This window comes from Crocuta crocuta, unplaced genomic scaffold, assembly GCF_008692635.1.
Source record: "Crocuta crocuta isolate KB4526 unplaced genomic scaffold, BGI_CrCroc_1.0 scaffold147, whole genome shotgun sequence".
NCBI lineage: Eukaryota > Metazoa > Chordata > Mammalia > Carnivora > Hyaenidae > Crocuta > Crocuta crocuta.
Window position 1 is genome coordinate 10,295,196 of NW_027532594.1, and position 20,076 is coordinate 10,315,271.

General features: G+C 36.4%; 1 protein-coding gene across 6 annotated transcripts in view; it reads left to right on the forward strand.

Moving 5' to 3' along the window:
• LOC144244695 (uncharacterized) overlaps positions 1 to 20,076 on the forward strand; it is an 87,942-nt gene that overhangs the window by 15,209 nt on the left and 52,657 nt on the right. For 4 of the 6 annotated variants that reach the window (XM_077780056.1, XM_077780054.1, XM_077780057.1 and 1 more), the window contains 3 exons: positions 3,853 to 3,966; positions 4,128 to 4,199; positions 12,157 to 12,230. In XM_077780056.1, coding sequence (XP_077636182.1) covers positions 3,853 to 3,966; positions 4,128 to 4,199; positions 12,157 to 12,224 — 254 coding nt within the window. In that variant the 3' untranslated portion in view covers positions 12,225 to 12,230. Of the gene's footprint in view, positions 1 to 3,852; positions 3,967 to 4,127; positions 4,200 to 12,156; positions 12,231 to 16,235; positions 16,326 to 20,076 lie in introns of those variants that run through there. The other 2 variants (XR_013339024.1, XR_013339025.1) reach the window with 1 other exon arrangement.

Sequence of the window (20,076 nt, forward strand, 5' to 3'; positions counted from 1 at the left end):
GAGAGGTAAAGGAGCTATTTTTTGGCAGCAAAAAAGTAAAAGACCAAAACATTATTCTGCAACCTTTGTTAGTGTTCTGAATCAATACAAATAAAAAATCCATATCTCACATAATATAGTCAATTTTACTGTTGATTGTTGCCCATGGTATTCCCATCTCAACACACACACACACACACAATTTTTAAGGCTTCTTCTTTTTTTTTAATTTATCTCTAGGAGAGAGAGAGAGACAGCGTGAGCAGGGGAGGGTCAGAGAGAGAGGGAGTGACAGACTCTGAAACAGGCTCCAGGCTCTGAGCTGGCAGCCAGCACAGAGCCCGACGCGGGGCTCCAACCCACGAACCGCGAGATCACGACCCAAGCGAAAGTCGGACGCCCAACCGACCAAGCCACCCGGGTGCCCCCAATTTTTAAGACTTCTTAAGCTTATTTGAGTCTTAAAAGAAATACATGTATTCAGGTGAATGAAAACTGTCATCTTCCAGAAAAACTGATAAAATATAGTACTTCTGATGCAAATCATTGAGATGGTTGTTACTTTTAAGCTTGGGAAATTCCTGTTCAATGGAGAGGCCATTTTTTTTTTTTTTTTTTTTTTAATAACCATCTGCTCTGCATTACTTTGGATAGGCTGTGTAATCTTCTTGCCTGGTAATTATGATAGATCACTCTAATGTATACATTTTATGGTTTCTTTTTTGATAGACCAGAGTAATGGATTCTTGCCTTTATCTTACCTCCAACTTCAGTGGCCCCAGCTCATTTCATTTTTCCAAGTTATTCTTGGAATAAGAATAAGGCTCACATCTACTCCATTTTCTGCATGGAAGTGATTGAGTAAAACTTCGTTGCTGTAATAGTGGTTTGGGTGTGCTTAATTTTCTCTAGTCTTGTTTTTCACGTTGTTATTGTTTCTTCTTAACTGGTTTTTGAGTGTTTTTTTTTTTTTTTAACTTCCAGAAAGTAGGTAGAGTGTTGTGTGGTGAGTTTCTTGTTGCAAATCAACATTATTACAAAATTATGTTGCATTTATTGTAAGCAAGTTCGGGCTTAAAAGCCCAGAGGCTCAGGTGGGTGGGTTGAATAAGCTTGGGTTTACTGGTAAGGACTCCTGTCTACAGGAGTCTGGCTCCCAACCTGTCTAATCACCATTCTCAGAGGTTATCTGAACTGACCTGTCTCCTATCTGTAAGAAATATTATTTTCTAGAATTGTCCAACTTTAGGCTTAAGACTGGCAGCTTTGTGGACCCTTGGTGCATTAATGACCATATAGGTGCATTTTGTGCAAAATACTGGCTCTGTTGTGAGACTCCTCAAGGGCCTGAAGCTTTGCTAAACTCCTATGATTGACAGAGTCCCTGTGGATCAGGGTGGTGGACTATGACTAAATCCTTCAGTTAGGCCTACTCAGTGCTTGCTATTGAAACATATGTTAAAATTCACAATGTTCATTTACAGATGAGTGAGAAAAGTTAAAACATAGGTGGACTTGTAGTCAAGAAATTTATACCACAGATGTGGAATTACATTTTTATGAAATTTTGGCCCCCCTTGTTGCTTTGTTCAAATATGTAGATAATGTATTACTTCAATTCTATATGAAAGCCTTTATCATTTGAATTTCTTAAAGAATTCTGTAAAGGTTTTCAAAGTCCTCTGTTCAAAACTTGCAGTGAATGACCTTACATTCTAGTGTTTATATCTCAGACATAAAGATAACAAGCATGGTCCTGTTGGATATAGAAAATGCAAACAAGAAATAGCCTGCTGCTAGATGACATAATTATTAGAAACAGTGAAAGAGCACTATTCATTTTTCAAGGCTGAGTGGTTATTTCCTCATGTTAATACAACTTTAATCTACATTTAATATTCTTTGGCTGCAATACACATTTTTCTACCCTCTTCCTTTCCCTATCAGGTAGTTCATGTTGCAAGATCATCACCATTACCATGATTTTCAAATTCCTGTCTTCCTCACAGTTTGAGGATGAGTTCCTGAGTTACAGACATCTCTCCATTTTATATACAAAATTACAAGTTTACACAATTTTTTAAACACTGCTTTTCCTGCATTCTGCGTTTCGTGCCTCTGTTAATCTTCTCTAAAATGCTCTCCATTATTTCTTAATTGTGATATTGGAATTTGCTGAGCCCACCATCCTTGCTTCCGAGCTACATTCTTAAGAAATGCAGGTGCTGCAAAATGGCTAGAAACTGTCACTTTTTATCCAGCTAATCACGGTCACAGTTTGATTAACTGTTTGCCTTTGTCTGCTGCCTACAGCGATGTGACTTCAGCTCTCGCATCTTGATGGCATCTGGAAATATCTCATAGGGATGAAATTGCAACATAATTACTTTATACTGAACAGAGAAATGAAACTGTCCATTGAAAAGTTGTGTAGGTGTAAACAGGGTCCTGTAACTATGTGAGAAAATGACTGAAGAGTCTCTATTCACTAAATAGTTCTCATTTTCTTTCGTACCACTATGAAAATAGTTTGAATGTATAAAGTGCCTTTTATCTTAGCTTCTTAGTATACTTAGAAATTATTCTGTGTGGTATTAAGTAAACACATTTCCGGGATGAATTTAGCTTAATTCTGCACATTTTAAACAAACAAATAAATAAAGGTAATCATGAGGATATTACATTTCAGAATGAAGATCTCTAACAGTTAAGTGCTAAAGGTGACTAGGTCATTACTATCATGTGGTAGGTCCAAGAATGACAGTGTCTTTTAAAAAAAATAACCCCCCCCCAAAAACAAACAAACAAAAAAAAAACCCCAATTTGTCCTAAAAGCCCTATCTCTGAAGCCACTTTCCACAGAATATATCCTCTGGAGAAGTCCCTGGCTTGTTCCCAAATAACCTATTAATGGATTGTTGATCAACTGTGAATATTTTAGCCAAAAACTGCATTTAGTTTGGGATATTTGTATCTCTGATATACTCTGCCATGTTTGCTTTATTATAGCAACCATTCTAAAAAAAATGAACATTTAACCATGGAATCCTAATAGCCATTGGCAAATACCAACTAATTGTTCTGTGCCAGGCATTGGATTATTCACTCTAAAATATGCAAACGATGTGTGACATATGTATTCTACAATAATGTATATAGGGAAAGAATTGGGAATCTCATTGGGAGAAATATTATTTTGTTTTCAAAGCTTTTTTCTTGCAGAAAGGCATCTTGGAAAACAAGGGCTTCAAAAATATCAGTCTATCAGTCATAACACAAAATGGCCTGGTACGTGATGGTCTTTGAAACTAGTTTTCTTTGTATTCCAATTCAGGGTATCCACTTCATAACAAGAAAATGGTATTACCAACATGCCCGTGAGCCTAAAAAATATTTGGTGTAACTAATATATAAAATTTGATAAGCTTATTTTTATCATATAAAACACACGACAAATTGACTGCTCACTCATTTGTAAGCATATCTCTCCCCAGCCCCACCTAAGACTACTAAAAAGAAAGTAAGATGATTTCTGCTGCACAGTTATGTAATTCTGGAAACATTCTCAGTAATAGAGTATTTAAAAATTTGAATCCAAATATAGATTTTAGAATAGAAAAGATAGAGAAAAACACACAAAGATAAAGCATCTGTGGGCATATGAATGCTTAGATACTGATTTATACGCACCCAAAGTTTTTTGTCTTTTAATTTCTGCCTCATCTCTATTTCACAATATCTATACTTCTCTCCCTTTCTCAGAAGTGTCAAGATACCAAACGACTCAACAAAGCATCATGATTTAGTCTGAGTTATTTTCATCTTGGATTTTAAATTCTAAATTCTGTGATCATATTTCTTCCTCCTCTAAAGCTTTGAATAATCGCAAAGGAAAACACCTCGCAAACAATTGGGTTACCTCTGTAAATCTTGAAAATCCTGCAACCAGGATTGTTTCATCTGCCACAAACCTGCAGGTTTGCATAGGTGAGTAACCAACCGTGCTCTAATATAGCCAGTCATGTAATTTGAAATGGAATTTGATTCCTGCAGTTTTGGAAGGAACGATCTTATTTGAAAATGAAAATCACGGCCCATTTGTGTGACTGTTTCACCATAACATAAAATTGTCACTTTATTTTTTTCAGAAAGGCTAGGAAACATGAGGAAGGGTTGTTGCTCCATGGAAGAATGTCACTTGCTTCCTACATATGACAATGGTAACTAAAATCTCCTTTCTTAGGTAGATAATGTAGTTTTATTAGGTAATCTTAGCAGGCAGATGGAACTGAGAAAATTGCTCCCTGGATAAAAGTAAAATTCAAGTGTTATATATTTTAAAGTGCTAATCCTATTAAATAAGGGATAAATATGCATTTAACATTTCATTATTCATTAAAGTTAGAAATACACTCTCTGTATATACTATTATTCCTACTTTGATTATTTAATCCTTAAAAGTTATAAAAAGCACTTACTATGACTTAATTATTCATTCTATAAACTTTCTAGCTGTATTTTGAAAGAAAATAAAGGATTTGCTTTGCAAACTAATTCTGTGTATGTATCAGTGATAATAATTGATCAATAATTGGGCCTGTGCAGAAAGTTGTCATTTCCAGAGTAAAGATAGATTCTCAAAAGTTTGTCCACTGACTCTCATCTGGTCACTCACATTGAGTAGCCAGCATTTCTAAGGACTTTTAGAGTTTGAGTTTGTGACATGGATCAGACTAAAAGCTAATTAATTACACCACAGACACTTCACTCTGGTCAGCCACAGGCTAGGACTGGAATAATAGACCACAGACATCTAAGCAACAGGACAAGCAATTGGGGCAGGTTTGACCAAATATGCTATAAGAACTCTACACAAAACTTCAGAAAAAGACTTTTTAACTATATCTGTAGATAGAAGAAGAAATATATTGGTCAAAAGGGACCTTATGGGGCACCTGGGTATCTCAGTAGGTTAAGCTTCTTCCTTCTGCTAATGTTCATGGATCTCACAGTTGGTGAGATTCTCAAATTGAAAAATGACATTCTCAAATAATTTAGGGGAGGGGGCTGAGGGAACAGAAAGTTTATGTAGATGGTATACATTCTGAGCCCTTGAATGCTTGTGAATATCTAATGCCTTAAGCACATGGAAAATAGTTATCTTAATAATAAAATTTCTCTTTTTATAGTGTGTTATTCCCCATTCTGCACTCTCTTCCCTTCTGTTTGAAGATAATCATTGAGAAAGGAAAATTAAGCATTAAGTTTTATTAAATTCTTTGAAATACTTGTCTCTTACTTTTGAAGATTTAAAACATCTCCATCTGCTGCTCCTAGCAATCAATCACCTGTAACAAGTACTCATGACTGCCTTCCGAAATACCTTAACTTGTCGGATACTAAAGAGCAGTTAATATGATTTTGTGATGAGCAAATGGTACTGGACTACTAAGAAGAAGAGCTAGAAAGAAGGGGGAAAAACAACTCAGATTTGACACTGCTGTACTACAATAAGGCTTTTGATTTGATTTGACCTGAAAACTTCACCAACTTTGTAGGAAAGATCAATTTCAAACATATTTATTTAACTGGGCCTACAAATTGCTTAAAGATCTAATTCAAGGGAGAAGCAGTTGTGATGGCACAAAAGGAACACGATTTGAGTCAAGAGAGATGATTGATTTTTTTAACATATTTTATTGTTGTTATAGACTTTGGGCAAATTTTTCCATTACTTTATTAATATATAAAAGAGATAGAATATCTATTCTTAATTACCTGTAAATCTTCTCTGAGAATTATAAGAAAATGTAAATCTAGGGGCACCGGGGTGGTTCAGGCGGTTAAGTGTCCAGATCTTGGTTTCAGCCCAGGTCGTGATCTCAGTGTTCGTGAGTTTGAGCCCTGCATGGGGCCTGTACTGACAGCATGAGACCTGCTTGGGATTCTTTTTCTCTTTCTCTCTGCTGTCTGTCTGTCTCTCTCTCTGTCTCTCTCAAAATAAATAAATAACTTAAAAAAAAGAAAATATAAATCTATGTTTTTTTAAGGCTGAGAATCTGTATTTTAGCACTATTATTTTCTCTTTTATTAAAATAATTCATAAAAACTGACAAGAAAAGATACCACTATTATGTTTTTTACATATCTATATAATTAATTTTTCCACATGACATAAGGTATTATGACATATACAAAAATTATTCTTCCTTCATGTTGATTGTTTTATTTATTAACTTCACTTATTTGAATGAAACATTTTTCTCATCTGCTAGGCAACATGATAAACATTAAGAATACATTTATAGGGGCACCTGGGTGGCTCAGTCAATTAGGCACTTAAGCATGTGATTTCAGAACAGGTCTTGAATTTGTGGTTTGTGAATTCGGGCTCTCTGCTGACAGCTCAGAGCCTAGATCCTGCTTTGGATTCTGTGTCTCCCTCTCCCTCTGCCCCTCCCCTGCTCACACTCTGTCTCTCTCCCTCTCAAAAATAAATAAATATTAAAAAATAATTTTAAAGAAAAAAAGAATGCATATATAAAATAATATAGAATCTTCTGTAATCCCTACAACTTGCTTGTGAAAAGTAACGTGCAAAACTTTGTGGGGAAAAAAAAACTCAGTATGAAAGTTAATCATTAGCCAGTTGAGTAGCAACATACAAAAGAATGAAGTCAGACTGTTACACCACTTATAAAAATTAACTCAAAATGAATCAAAGATTTAAATGTAAGAGCCAAAACTTAAAAAATATAAAAATTAAAAACTTTTGTCTCTCAAAGGCCACTATCAAGAAAGTGAAGACAAGCCAGAGAATGAGGGAAAATATCTACAAATAATATACATCTGATGAGTCTAGCATCCAGAATATGTAAAATATTCTTAAAACTCAGAAATAAAGGAGACATGGGGCACCTGGGTGGCTCAGTCTATTGAATGTCTGACTTAGGCTCAGGCCATGATCTCACAGTTGGTGAGTTAGACCCCCATGTCAGGCTCTGTGCTGATGGATCAGAGCCTGGAGCTGGGTTTGAATTCTGTGTCTTTCTCTATGCCCTCTACCACTCGCACCCTGTCTGTTTCTCTCAAAATAAACACTAAAAATTTTTTAAAAAGAAACAAAGGAGACACAACTGACATAAAAATGAGTATTATATTTTAATAAATATCTTTCCAAAAAAGATATATAAGTAGCCAACAACCACATGAAAAGATATTTAACATCATTAGTCATTAGAGAGTTGTAAATCAAAGCCACAACGAGACACCTCTTTACATCTATTAGAATCGGTACACACAGGGGCGCCTGGGTGGCTTAGTCGGTTAAGCGTCCGACTTTCGCTTAGGTCATGATCTCGCGGTTCGTGGGTTCGAGCCCCGCGTCTGGCTCTGTGCTGACTGCCAGCTCAGAGCCTGGAGCCTGTTTCAGTCTGTGACTCCCTCTCTCTCTGACCCTCCCCTGCTCACGCTCTCGCTCTCTCTCTCTCTCTCTCTCTCTCCTAGAAATAAATAAATAAAAAAAACATTAAAAAAAAAAGAATGGGTACACACACACTTTTAATTTTCAAGGATGTGAAGAAATTAAAACCCTTGTAGGTTGCTGGTGAGAATGTAAAATGGTGTAGCAGGTATAGAAAACAATTTGGTGGTTCCTTGAAAAGTTGAGCACAGAATTAGCAATTATCCAGAATTCCATTCTTAGATGTATAACCAAAATAATTGGAAACAGATGTGCAAACAAAAATTTGTGCCGGAATCTTCATAGCAGTAATAATAACAGTAGTCAAAACGTCCATCAACAGATGAATGGATAATCAGAATATGCTATATACATATAATGGAATATTATTTAGCCATGCAGAAGCAATGAAGTGTTGATACATATTATAATAATGATGAACCTTAAAAACATTATGCTACTGGGGCCACCTGGTTGGCTAAGTTTGTTAAATATCTGACTTCAGCTCAGGTCATGATCTCACAGTTTGTGAGTTAGAGCCCCGCGTCGGGCTCTGCGCTGACGGCTCAGAGCCTGGAGCCTGCTTCTGAATCGGTGTCTCCCTCTCTCTCTGCCCCTCCCCCACTTGCACTCTGTCTCTTTCTCTCTCTCAAAAATAAATAAACATTAAAAAAATTATGTTATTGAAATGATCCAGAGACAAAAGACCGTATATCATATAATTCCATTTATATGAAATGTCTGGAGTAGTTACATCTGTAGAGATTGAAAGCAGATGAGCGCTGTTGTAGGACTAAAGAGCCTAAGGGGTTAGGGGAATGGTAGTTTAAGGATTTGAGGTTTCTTTTTTGGTCATGAATATGATCTAAAATTGGCTATTGTGATGGTTGCATATATCATTGAATATATAAAAACATAGAATTATATACTTTAAATATGTGATTTATACAGTATGTGACTTATATCTCAAGAAAGCTGTGTTTAAAAAAGTTAACAATTATTTTTTACAGCTCTTTTACCCACATATACCCATGGCTTCGCCATGCTAACGCCTTTTATCCTTCTTTTTTTTTTAATTTTTTGAGAGAAAGAGCAAGCACAAGAGCAGGAAAGGGGAAGAGGGAGAGGGACAGTGATCTTAAGGGCCTGACCTCGTGACTGTGAGGTCATGATCTGAGCTGAAATCAAGAGTTGGATGCTTAACAGACTGAACCACCTAGATGGCCCCTTTTTTAAATCCTTCTTTATACTCTGACATGAATATGAACTTTGTACCTGTAACTGTGGTAACTTAGTAGGATTGTAACTGAGATGAGGTTTCCACACTATCAATTACCAACTATGGGATCTTAGGTAAGCAATGTAGTCCTATGTAATACAACGGGATTACTGTGATGATCAATTAAATAATACATGTGAAGGGCATAATTAACAGAGAGCTTCAAATGGCTTGTTATCTATCGCAGAGTAACAAAATAACAGAAAACTTAGTGACTTAAAAAACCAACCATTCATTGAGCTCACAATTCTGATGAGTGTTTCTGGAAGAAACAGCAAGACACCTCAGCTATCTCAGAAGACCCTGCTGGCGAAAACGAATAAGCTTTAGAATAGGGTTGTAGGTAAAATGATGATTTTTGACATGTAAAACCATGATTTTCTGAGGACGGTAATTTGTTACCTTGAAAAGCCTACCATATTATCTTCCTGGAAAAGAAATAGGAAAAGAATGTGCATCCTATTCTTCAAGAGTGTGGAAGTTGTAAGTATTCCCAAGCAAATGTTTGTATAAAGGGTTCGAGATCCATAAATTTATGGCAAGAATGAAAGTAAAATTGCACCTGATTTTATGAGGGTGGTGTGCTGGAGTCCTCACAGTTGCCTGTGACACTGTATCCTAGTTTAAGGAGACACACACCTGAGATCGTTCAGACACATTGGAAGAATGTTCATCCACTGTGGATGAAAGAATCTTATATTACCCTTAGGGTATTTGTATCATTTCTTGAAGAATAAGACAACTAATTCTTTGGCTTTGTTTGCTACCATTAATTACAAGTTGATTTCACATGGGTATCATTATATCTGGATCTCTATAACCACATTTTTTGGCCCTTCCCGTGTTCAACTGACATTCTTTAAAAGTGTTACTGTATGCCAGGTGTGATCTTTTTTAAGTTTGTTATCCGTTTGGGTTTGAACCAGAAATAAGGAAGGCTAGCTGCTACTTCTGCTGCTGCTGCTGCTTCTTCTTCTTCTTCTTCTTCTTCTTCTTCTTTTTAATTTCAAAGCTGAAGCAGGCTGTACGGTATTTAATTGACTAGTTGACAAAGTTGTTACATGCTGGTATTTGAGAGTTTTGACACATCACACTTTCTTTTTTTTAAATTTATTTATTTCGAGAATGAGAGAGAGCGCACAAGCAGGGGAGGGGCAGAGAGAGAGAGAGAGAGAGAGAGAGAGAGAATTCTCAGCAAGTTTTGTACTGTCAGTGCAGAGTCTGATATAGGGATTGAACTCACACACTGGGTGATCATGATCTGAGCCGAAATCAAGAGCCAGATGTTTAATTGACTGAGTCACCCAAGTGCCCCAACACATCACAGTTTCATAATGTGATTAAGTGCTATGTGACAAGGTACCCTGACTCCTAGTGCCAAAGTTTAACTAAATGTACGTACAACTGGAAACTCATACATTTGTGATCTGGTGCTTTAAGGAAATTGTCTATTATGCTGTACCTCCAGTATTTTAGTCTAAGTAGTAGTTGCAAGGCCAGCTACTTTTTCCATAGTTTTACACTAGAGCCTTATGTGCATCCTAACACAATAGAAGCAATGTATTAAAGTTTTTATACATATATCTATCTATAGTACATGTGATATTTACTGTATTAAAAGCACTTCACATGATAATTTACAATGTTTTACTTACACATAAAAATTTCTCAATTATTTTTCTTATTGTAGAAAGCTGGAGCTCCAGAGTTTTCAAGAGTTAATGGAATTTAAATTTATTTTCTGTGTTCTGATTCACTGTGTTAGCCATCTGACTCTGTCACTTGAAATTTTATAGGAAATTGCTGTGATATTACACAATATTCAGTTAACAGTAAAAAATGGCCTTAGGCACTTTTTTCAGATAAGCAAAGTAATAACAAAAAGCAGTAAACATATTGTGAGATTCTAATTACATAAAAAACTGGCTGGCTTTTCTTCGGTGTAGATACGGAAAAATTATTAATATTCATTACATTTGCACACGTGTATTCAGGGAGTGTTTAGACAACCAAAATGCAATATACACACTGGATCTCAAAAGAATTGGAACAAACTTGTGTCTATAAAGGAAGCACTTATAAGGAAATATGTTATTTGCACTTGTAACAGTAATGCTATTTTTACATTTATATTCTGGAACAAAAAAAAAGCTGTTTGCTTCTTTCATCAACTGCTTAAAATTTATAATAATAAAGGAAATTAGTAATAAAATATATGATCCTTCTTATCTATTAGCCAGGACCTATACATGTAGTCTATACAAATATTTATCTCGGAAAGAAACTTTTTTTATTCTATTCTAGAACTCATGCTAAAATGTACTCTTCTGGGAGGATATACAAAAATAGAAATAGTAATGCAAAAGGAATTCCAATAGCTCTCGAGATAATATTGTAGAAAAGCCCCACTACTCTGAGAGCTTATTTATATTCAAGTTTGCAGGCCCTTGAAGTTGCTCATGTAGCAAATCTGCTCCTGTGTTGAGATCTAGTATCCTAGAATTTCATAAAGGGCTACACAGAATAAGTTCTAGAGATGAAAGTCTACCACCAAAACTTCTTACTGCTCATTTCCAATCTGATACAACTACATTAAATTAATCTCAAAATTTGCTTAAAATATTTCATAGCCCAATTCAGAACCAAAAATCTACTGATAGGTATTCAGAAAATTCATTAATATAATGAAGAAATGAAAGGAATGGCATTCATTATGTTTTTGTTTTTTCCCTAGCAGTATTATTTAACTGGTAAATTAAAATTATTTCTGAGATGAGAAAATGACATGTTTATCCTGCTAGTGTATTCTCAGTCCTCTAACTTATCAAAATAGCATCAAGAAAAAAAATAAGGGCATAACTCCAATGAGCATCTATGAATGATATTTTACCAGATCCTGGGAATGTTGCTGAGAGGAATGTGCAAGGTGGTCAACAGCCCTCTGTCATCCCAGCTGGAAGCAGTTTTCTCTAACATTAAGATTGGTAGATAGGGGGCGCCTGAATGGCTCGGTCGGTTAAACATCCGACTTCGGCTCAGGTTACGAATTCATGGTTCTGTGGCTTCCCCCGCGTCGGGCTATGTGCTGACAGCTAGCTCAGAGCCTGCTTCGGATTCTGTGTCTTCCTCTCTCTCTGACCCTCCCCTACTCATGCTGTCTCTCTTTCTCTCTCTCTCTCTCTCTCTCTCTCTCTCTCTCTCTCTCAGAAATAAGTAAAACATTTTTAAAAACTATTTGGAAAAGATTGGTAGTTAGGAAAGAATATCTCTATCGATTCTTTGATTAAAATGAAGAGCACTAAGGGTAGCCTGGGGCAAAAGTAGGCATTTTCCCTCTAGTGATCCTGTGTGACAATTCAGAACAGCAGTAGAATTGAAGTTGAAAAATTACATTGTTCTGTCAAACCATTTATTTTTCTATAATTTAACCTTTCAGCCAAAGGAAGTTGCAGGAATAAATGTCATAGAAGAAGGCAGGTAGTGAACATGATGAAGAGAAACTGAACTTTGCCATGAGCCATGTTGATATCCTGAATGCCATAAGCTTTGGAAGAGACTCTCCCCAGGGAAAGACATGGTAGATTAGGTAAGATGCATCAAGTTGAAGTTAACAGTGTAGATTGCTAGATCTCTCGCTCCCTCTCTTCCTGCCCCTGTTTTCCTTAAATATATACTTTGCACCATTCAACAATGAAAGATAATCTGAAAGAAATCAAGGGAGAAGTTATGCTTAGAGACTGGCATTTTTCCTCCAAAGAAAATGAGACAGATAACACAGGCATGTGAAGTACATACATTACAAGAAGAATTACCTAAGAGTACTGTGGAAGAATATAGATACTTATTTTGTCATAGAATCAAAGAAGTTGACAACACATAATAATTCCAGGAATAGGTCCAAAGAAGAAATTATAAGTTATAGAGGGAGATTAATAGCACAGTAGCAGAAATGAGGAAAGAGATAGAGAAAAAATAGTTAAGACTACTGTCAAAGTGAAAGGCACATCAGAAGAAACAAAAACTATGAAGGCATTTGACAAAGTGAGATGAAATACGGATGTATTAATTTCCCAAGTTTCTCAAATAGATAGTCAATAATATGATATGAAGAGGGTCTCTGTGATATAAAATAATCACCTTTATATTTAAGTGTATTTGACAATATTTTTCTTAGTAAAGTTAATGGATTTCTTTTATTTATTCATTTATTTGGAAGAAAACAGAGAGAGTATGAGCAGGGAAGGAGCAGAGGAGGAGGGAGAATCTCAACCAGGCTCCATGCTCTCAGAACAGAGCCCCATATGGGCCTCACACTCATGAATCCAGGAGACCATGACCTGAGCCAAAATCAAGAGTCAGATGCTTAACCATCGGAGCCACCAAGGTACCCCTAAGGTTAATGGATTCCTTAATTCAACTTCTATTTTTATACTATTAAAGCCAAGCAAATTAATATTAATGATTCTGGGTAAAGCTAGTATGTAGCTGCCTCAAATTTCTTGCTTGTAAAGATCTTAGAAATCATCACTCACATCCTTACAATAAGAAGCACCTGGACAAATTGAAAAATAATGAGTTTCTTGGACCCTTTGTGAATCAGTCCTCCAGTTTTCTCCTTAACAAAGGACCTCTTTACTCAGAAACCTTACCTAGCAGGGGGAATAGGATTCTGTCGCTTCAGGTCCTTCAGCCTTCCTTCCTCACCTAAGAGAAGACAAATCGTCAACAGGGGACAGGGCTTTAAGGAAATTGATAGGGAAGGCTGAAACCAGTGTCATAAGCAGGGAGAAAAATGTTATCCCGAAGACAGAGTCTGAAAGACTTGGGAAGACCCCAGTTCCAAAACACAGGCCAACCTCCAGACTTCATCGCAAGATCACAGGACGCCTCCTCCACTTGGGGAAGCGAGGGGACAATAGCTGTGGACTCCAGTTGTGAGAAGGCGAGAGCCGCAAGGTGCAGGCCCTCTGTGTGCAGCAGTGCCAGGGGAAAGAAAACCTAACTGCAAGACACGGGAAAAAAAAAACAAGAACACTAGAAGAATTTTAAGTGTCTTTCTATAGCTACAATAAACATTTAAACACAGCCCGGTTCAACAACATAAATTTTCATACTAAAGGCCTATTTTCCTCAGTCCTATTCCTTTTCACTTTCAACCAATATTACAAAGCTTCCTAAACCACAAGAAGAAACTCAGTATGAAGGAAAGGCTTAACATATAACATAAAGCAGAAAGGAAATTTTCATACGTTTCTTTAAAAGGAAAGAACATTTTAATAGATGGCAGACTGGCACCCACTCTCCACTTACAGAAGTCATTTCTCTCCAGACAAGAGAAAGGAAGAAGGACTGAGAACATGGGCATAAGTTCCTTTTCCAGGAATGAGAAATGAGAAATTTGCAGACACGGTGTAGGGAGATTCTATGTGTGTGTGTGTGTTGGGGGGAGGGGGGAGGTTGTCTAAGGAAGAAATAAGAAAAGGTAAAGAGAATATGGAATCAATCTTCTTCCCTGTGGTTATCTTCAACTTACAGATTCTTCGTATCTGTTTGAATGCTACTCTGTTTTAAAAATCAGGTTTATGATTGCCTGATCCTAGAATGATAAGATCGTCATCTTTTATTGCCTTTTTAAACATTTTTTTAATGTTTTATTTATTTCTGAGAGAGAGAGAGACAGTGTGAGCAGGGGAGGGTCAGAGAGAGAGAGGGAGATACAGAATCTGAAGGAGGCTCCAGGCTCTGAGCTAGCTGTCAGCACAGAGCCTGACACAGGGCTCAAACCCAGAACCATGAGATCATGACCTGAGCCGAAGTCGGATGCTTAACCAACTTAGCCACCCAGGCGCCCCTATTGCCTTTTAAAAGGCATATACTCCATTCAAATGCTATTTACTAATTTTAAAAATTCTATAGTATTTTGTCCATGATGTATTTATATTTTTAAAAAGAAATATATGTCACACACAGTATTATTATTTTAGTTGTACATTTAAGGGTTTCTAAAAATTGAAACAATAATTATAAACAATATAAATGTATATATTTTAAAACTCACACAAAATCCCATATTCCACATATGAAAACAATTTTAACTTAACAGACATCTTCTAGACTTTCTTTATAAGTGTAGATTATGGAGTTGAAATGACAGGTTCCATTCACTTGATTAACTTCTACTTTAATGAATATATTGTTTTCAAAATGTATAATATTTGTTATTTTTAATTTTTGAGTAGATTTTATTAATTAGAAGAAGAATTTAAAGAGAGGACTCCATTGCTCAGGGGGAAGAACATGGATTAAGTTTAGAGGGTACATATAAATGGAATTAACACAGGGAATTCAGAACAAACTATTCCAGATGAGTCAAAGCTTAGAGGCAGCGAAAGAGAACAAGACCAGAATATACACAGAAGTGTGAAATGGCTGTCATGTTTTCAACTTCAAAAGTGAAGAGAGCCAAGAACATCTCAGACCCAACAAATTAGAAAATCAGAATCCAGGCAAAACTGGGCCCACTCATTCCTGAATTGTCTTAGTAAAAAGGATGCCATCTTGTCACGATGGCATTCTTTTTATGATGAGGAGGAAAAATCACATCCAAGTGGAGTGAGTAATAATTAGAGGGGAAATCTACTAGAAAAGGACTGGGAAGTAATCTTTAGAGAAAAGTGGTTGCCTCACACATGCTATAATGCTTAAGAGGGCAAAATTGTAGGACTCTATGAAAGCATTCACTTGAGCTGGCCATCTCCAGGAGTCTCTGGGCCCTTCTAACTTGTATTTTTTTCTCATTCCGGAAAAATCAGAGTAGGCAGTAATAAATATCATTATACTTCTCAGTTTTCCCCCTCTGTCTGCCCATCAGCGTCACTCCTAAAAGGACAAGGAAAAGTGTGGAATGTTCACATCAAGCATGGCACTGTTCTTAGAAGGCTCTCTGCTAGGGTCAGTGATGGGGGACAGGGGGATTCACAGAAAACTAGATAGTCACCATTATCCATGTATATCATATCATGTTGGCATGTAATTAATAAACTATCTTGAATGACACTTAGACTTTTTTCCCATTTGTGTTGCCCTTATTATCAAAGGCACAGAACTAAGAAATATTACAATAAATTTTGATTTTTATTTCTGTTGAGTTTTTTCCCAATGTTAATTCCCCAAACTGGGATATAATGAAATGTTTAATTAATCCCCTGACATGGGGTTCAACCCACAAATCATGAGATCATGACCTGAGCCAAAACCAAGAGTCGGACACTTAACTGACTGAGCCACGCAAACGTCCCAAAAGATAAAAAGATTTTTATATAAATCAAATAAATTCATAATATATGTAAAAGCATTTTGAATATTTTAAAGCATTTTACATATATTAGCTTATTTATAGTATAGAGAAATACTTTTAAAGTCCCATATTCTTTTAAAGTTGTATATCTAAATTAAGAAATATATTTCTCTTTTCTCCCTCTTTCTCCCTATACTTTCCTCCTCTCTCCCTCTTAGTTATCTTTCTCACATGAGGAACACTACTACCTACCAAAGTGAAAATACAGAATCAATGTGATAACGGAGTCCATGAGTTTTTCCCAAAAGGTAAATCATCTGTTACCTGAAACAATATCAAATGAATCAGCAAGTATCCAAGATCAGTAATAGCTAAAGTTATGAGAGTTCTATGGGGATAAAAGCTCGTAAAATCTTCATTTAATTTCATCAATTATAAGCATATCACACAGATATGGATGTATATAGTAGGTTCCCTATGAGCTACTTGATTTAACTGACACTCTTGCTGTTTTAAGTAAAGAGAGAGTGAAATGAAGGAAACAAGTAATAAAAATAATCAGAAAAATATAAAAAGATGTTCCAGCTATTCATTATAGCAGCACTGTTAGAATAACTAAAAACAGAAATCACCCACATTCCTGGCCACAGAAGACTAGTTTAAGGATAAACAACAGAATACTATATAGCTAAGCAGCCATAAAAAGGAATGAAGGCTCTGTCCATAAAATAAAATAGAATGTTCCCCAGGATAAATTATTAAGTGTAAAAGCAAGGTGCGGGGGGGTGGGTGGTGGTGGTCAGTTTCTGGTTGGCCTCTGTCAGTTGAGCACCTGGCTCTCAGTTTTGGAATTGAGGCCAGCATTGGGCTCTGCACTGGCAACACAGAGCCTGCTTGTGAATCTCTCTCTCTCTCTCTCTCTCTCTCTCTCTCTGCCCTTCCCTCTGCCTTTCCTCTGCTTGCATTCTTCTCTCTCAAAATAAATAAATGAACATTTTTCAAAAAAAGAAAGAAAAACCAAGGTAAGAAAAAAGTCCATAGTATTGCTTATAAAAAACAGATACAAAAGAATTGTATATCTATATGCTTCTCCGAGGATACACACATGTATACAGAAACACACAGACACACACACACCCTCCACACATATTTGCTTATATTATAATAATTGAAATAATAAATTATAACATTTTTATTTTTATTTTTTTTAAATGTTTTATTTATTTATTTCTAGNAAGCCACCCGGGCGCCCCAAATTATAACATTTTTAAAAGATTGTTGTTAGGAAAGGAGGAAGCCAGTTGGAAGGAACAGGGATAGAAGATAGATTTCTCAGAAAATACCTTGTTTCAAAGATTTAACATTGGAATTATGAAAATTTTATATAAAATTTTAAAACAGATTTATATCAAGTTTAAAATAAAGTTTTTAAAATCAAAAGCAAACCAAACCTGGTATAGAGTTGGCAGCAAAATAGCACATAAGAAAATTATTTCCAGTGTAATCAAATTGGAATAGGGATGTCGTAGACACAACATTCAAATATTGCCCCCCCAATAAAAAACCATTAAAAATAAATAAAAGGGGCACCTGGGTGGCTCAGTCATTTGGGCGTTTCACTTCAGCTCAAATCATGATCTCATGGTTCGTGGGTTCGAGCCCTGCATCAGGCTCTGTGCTGACAGCCAGCTCAGAGCCTGGAGCCTGCTTCAGATTCTGTATCTCCCTCTCTCTCTGACCCTCCCCTGCTCATGTGCTCTCTCTCTCTCAGAAATAAATTTTAAAAATCATTTAAGAAAACAAAAACAAAAAAACAAAAATTGCCACCCACAAACTCTATTGCTTCCTAAATTTTCAATTACATATATGTTAGTCCACTTGATATAGATTCAAAATTCATTGATGCTCTGTTCTGTTTTTCTTTTTCTTTCTTTCTTTTTTTTTTTAGTCTTTTTTCTCTTATTTTATTTTGGATCATTTCCTTTGTGTATATTTAGTTCACTAATCTTTTGTTTTTTTCTTAAAATTTTTAATGTTTATTTTTGAGAAAGAGAGAGAATAAGTAGGGGAGGAGCAGAAAGAGTGCGACATAATCTGAAGCAGGTTCTGGGCTCCAAGCTGTCAGCACAGAGCCAGACACAGGCTCAAACCCAGGAACCATGAGATCACGACCTGAGCCCAAAGTCAAGTGCTTAACTGACTGAGCCACCCAGGAGCCCCACTAATCTTTTCTATGTGTTGCGTATGCTGTCAATCTTAGCTAGAATATTTTTACTCTAAGATATTTTAAGTTTTTTGTTGTTGCTGTCATTGTTATTTTCAAAAAAAAAAATTTAGAGAGAGAGAAAGAGAGCGAGCATGAGTAGGGAAGACGGGCAAAGAGGAAAGAGAGAGAATCTTAAGCAGGCTCCATACTCAGCATGGAGCCTAATGCGGGGCTTTATCTCATGACCCTAGGATGATGACCTGAGCTGAAATCAGGAGTCAGATGCCCAACTGACTGAGCCACTCAGATGACCTAGGGCTTAATCTCTAGAAGTTCCATTTGAGTGTTTTTTACGTATTTAAACTCTGTTTATCATGATCCTACTTTTCTCTAGTTTTTGAAGCACGAGTATATTTATAATAACTGTATTAATATCCTTGTCTATTAATATGATTATTTCTCTTCTCTTCCCCTCCCCTCCCCTCCCCTCTCTTCTCTTCTCTTCTCTTCTCTTCTCTTCTCTTCTCTTCTATTGTTTCTGGATTACTCCTGAGGGTGATAAAGTTACTTGGGATAAAAGAAGTATAATCTTCCTAGTCTTCCTTTTAAGCTATTTTACCAGATCAAAATCAGTCGTTATTGTAAAATAAAGTCCCCTCTACTAAGACAGCATCCTCTGGAGGCTTTACTAATGTGTCAGGAGTTCTTTGCACTCTGGCTAATGAGACTCTTGTAAGTTCAGGAAATTGTTCCATGTGCCCTTTACCAGTGATTCTTTTCCTCTGACTCTGAAAGAGTCCTTAAGCACAAATGCTGGACAATGTTTAGTTAGGCTTTAGAAGAACCCTCTTCAGATCTTTGGCATCTCTCCTCGCTCTGGCATCCTGCCCTATGAATGCTAGCCATCTGGGCTCGTCAAATCTTGCATGCTGCTTCCTCTCTTCAGCGACACTGCCAGCCTCTTTGGGTTCACTCTCTCTGCTCTGCTGTCCACACGGTAGACTAGGGAGATCATTGCTCTCGGTCTTTGTGTTTTCCTGCTCCCAAGGATCACCCTCCTGCACCACCTGAAAGTAACATATTGTATCTGATTTTAAAAAAAATTGTTTCACATATAACCTTGGTTTTAAAAATGGTTTTAGGTAGTAGATAGAACACATCCCAGTTATCTCATCATGGTAATCATATTTTATGAATATGTTTTACATACACTTACATAGGCATACATATATGGTAGTGTATGTTTACAGCAAACTGTAATGGAATTAAGATCCAAGATTTTCAGGATCAGAGAAAAAAGATACAAATATAAAATTTTTAAAATGAAGCAAAGCTCTATACTTTTTTAAAGTTTATTTTTGAGAGAGAGAGAGAGAAAGAGAGAGAGAGAGAGAGAGCATGAGCCAGGAATGAGGCTGACAGAGACACACAGAGTCCAAAACAGGCTCTGAGTTGACAGCACAGAGCCTGATACAGGGCTCAAACTCACTCACTCATGACGTCATGACCTGAGCCAAAGTCAGGCGCTCAGTTGACTGAACCACCTCAGCACCTCTCTATACTTCTAATATATTGGCCTTATCTCTTAAAAATAAGTATGTTCCCCGGCTCAGTAAATGTAAATACCTGAAAACGATGACTGACTCAGTAGCAACATATAATCATGCAGCCCAGAGGATAGCTTTTAAACATCATTTTCCATAGAAAGAATTAAGAACACTTGGAAATGTGACTGTTCCTGATCTGCATAAGGTAATAGAAATGAGCCTAGACTATACTATCAAGCCAGAAAGCAAAACCAAACAAATAAATAAACCAACAAACAATTAAAAGTAGATGAGGTAATGTCAGAA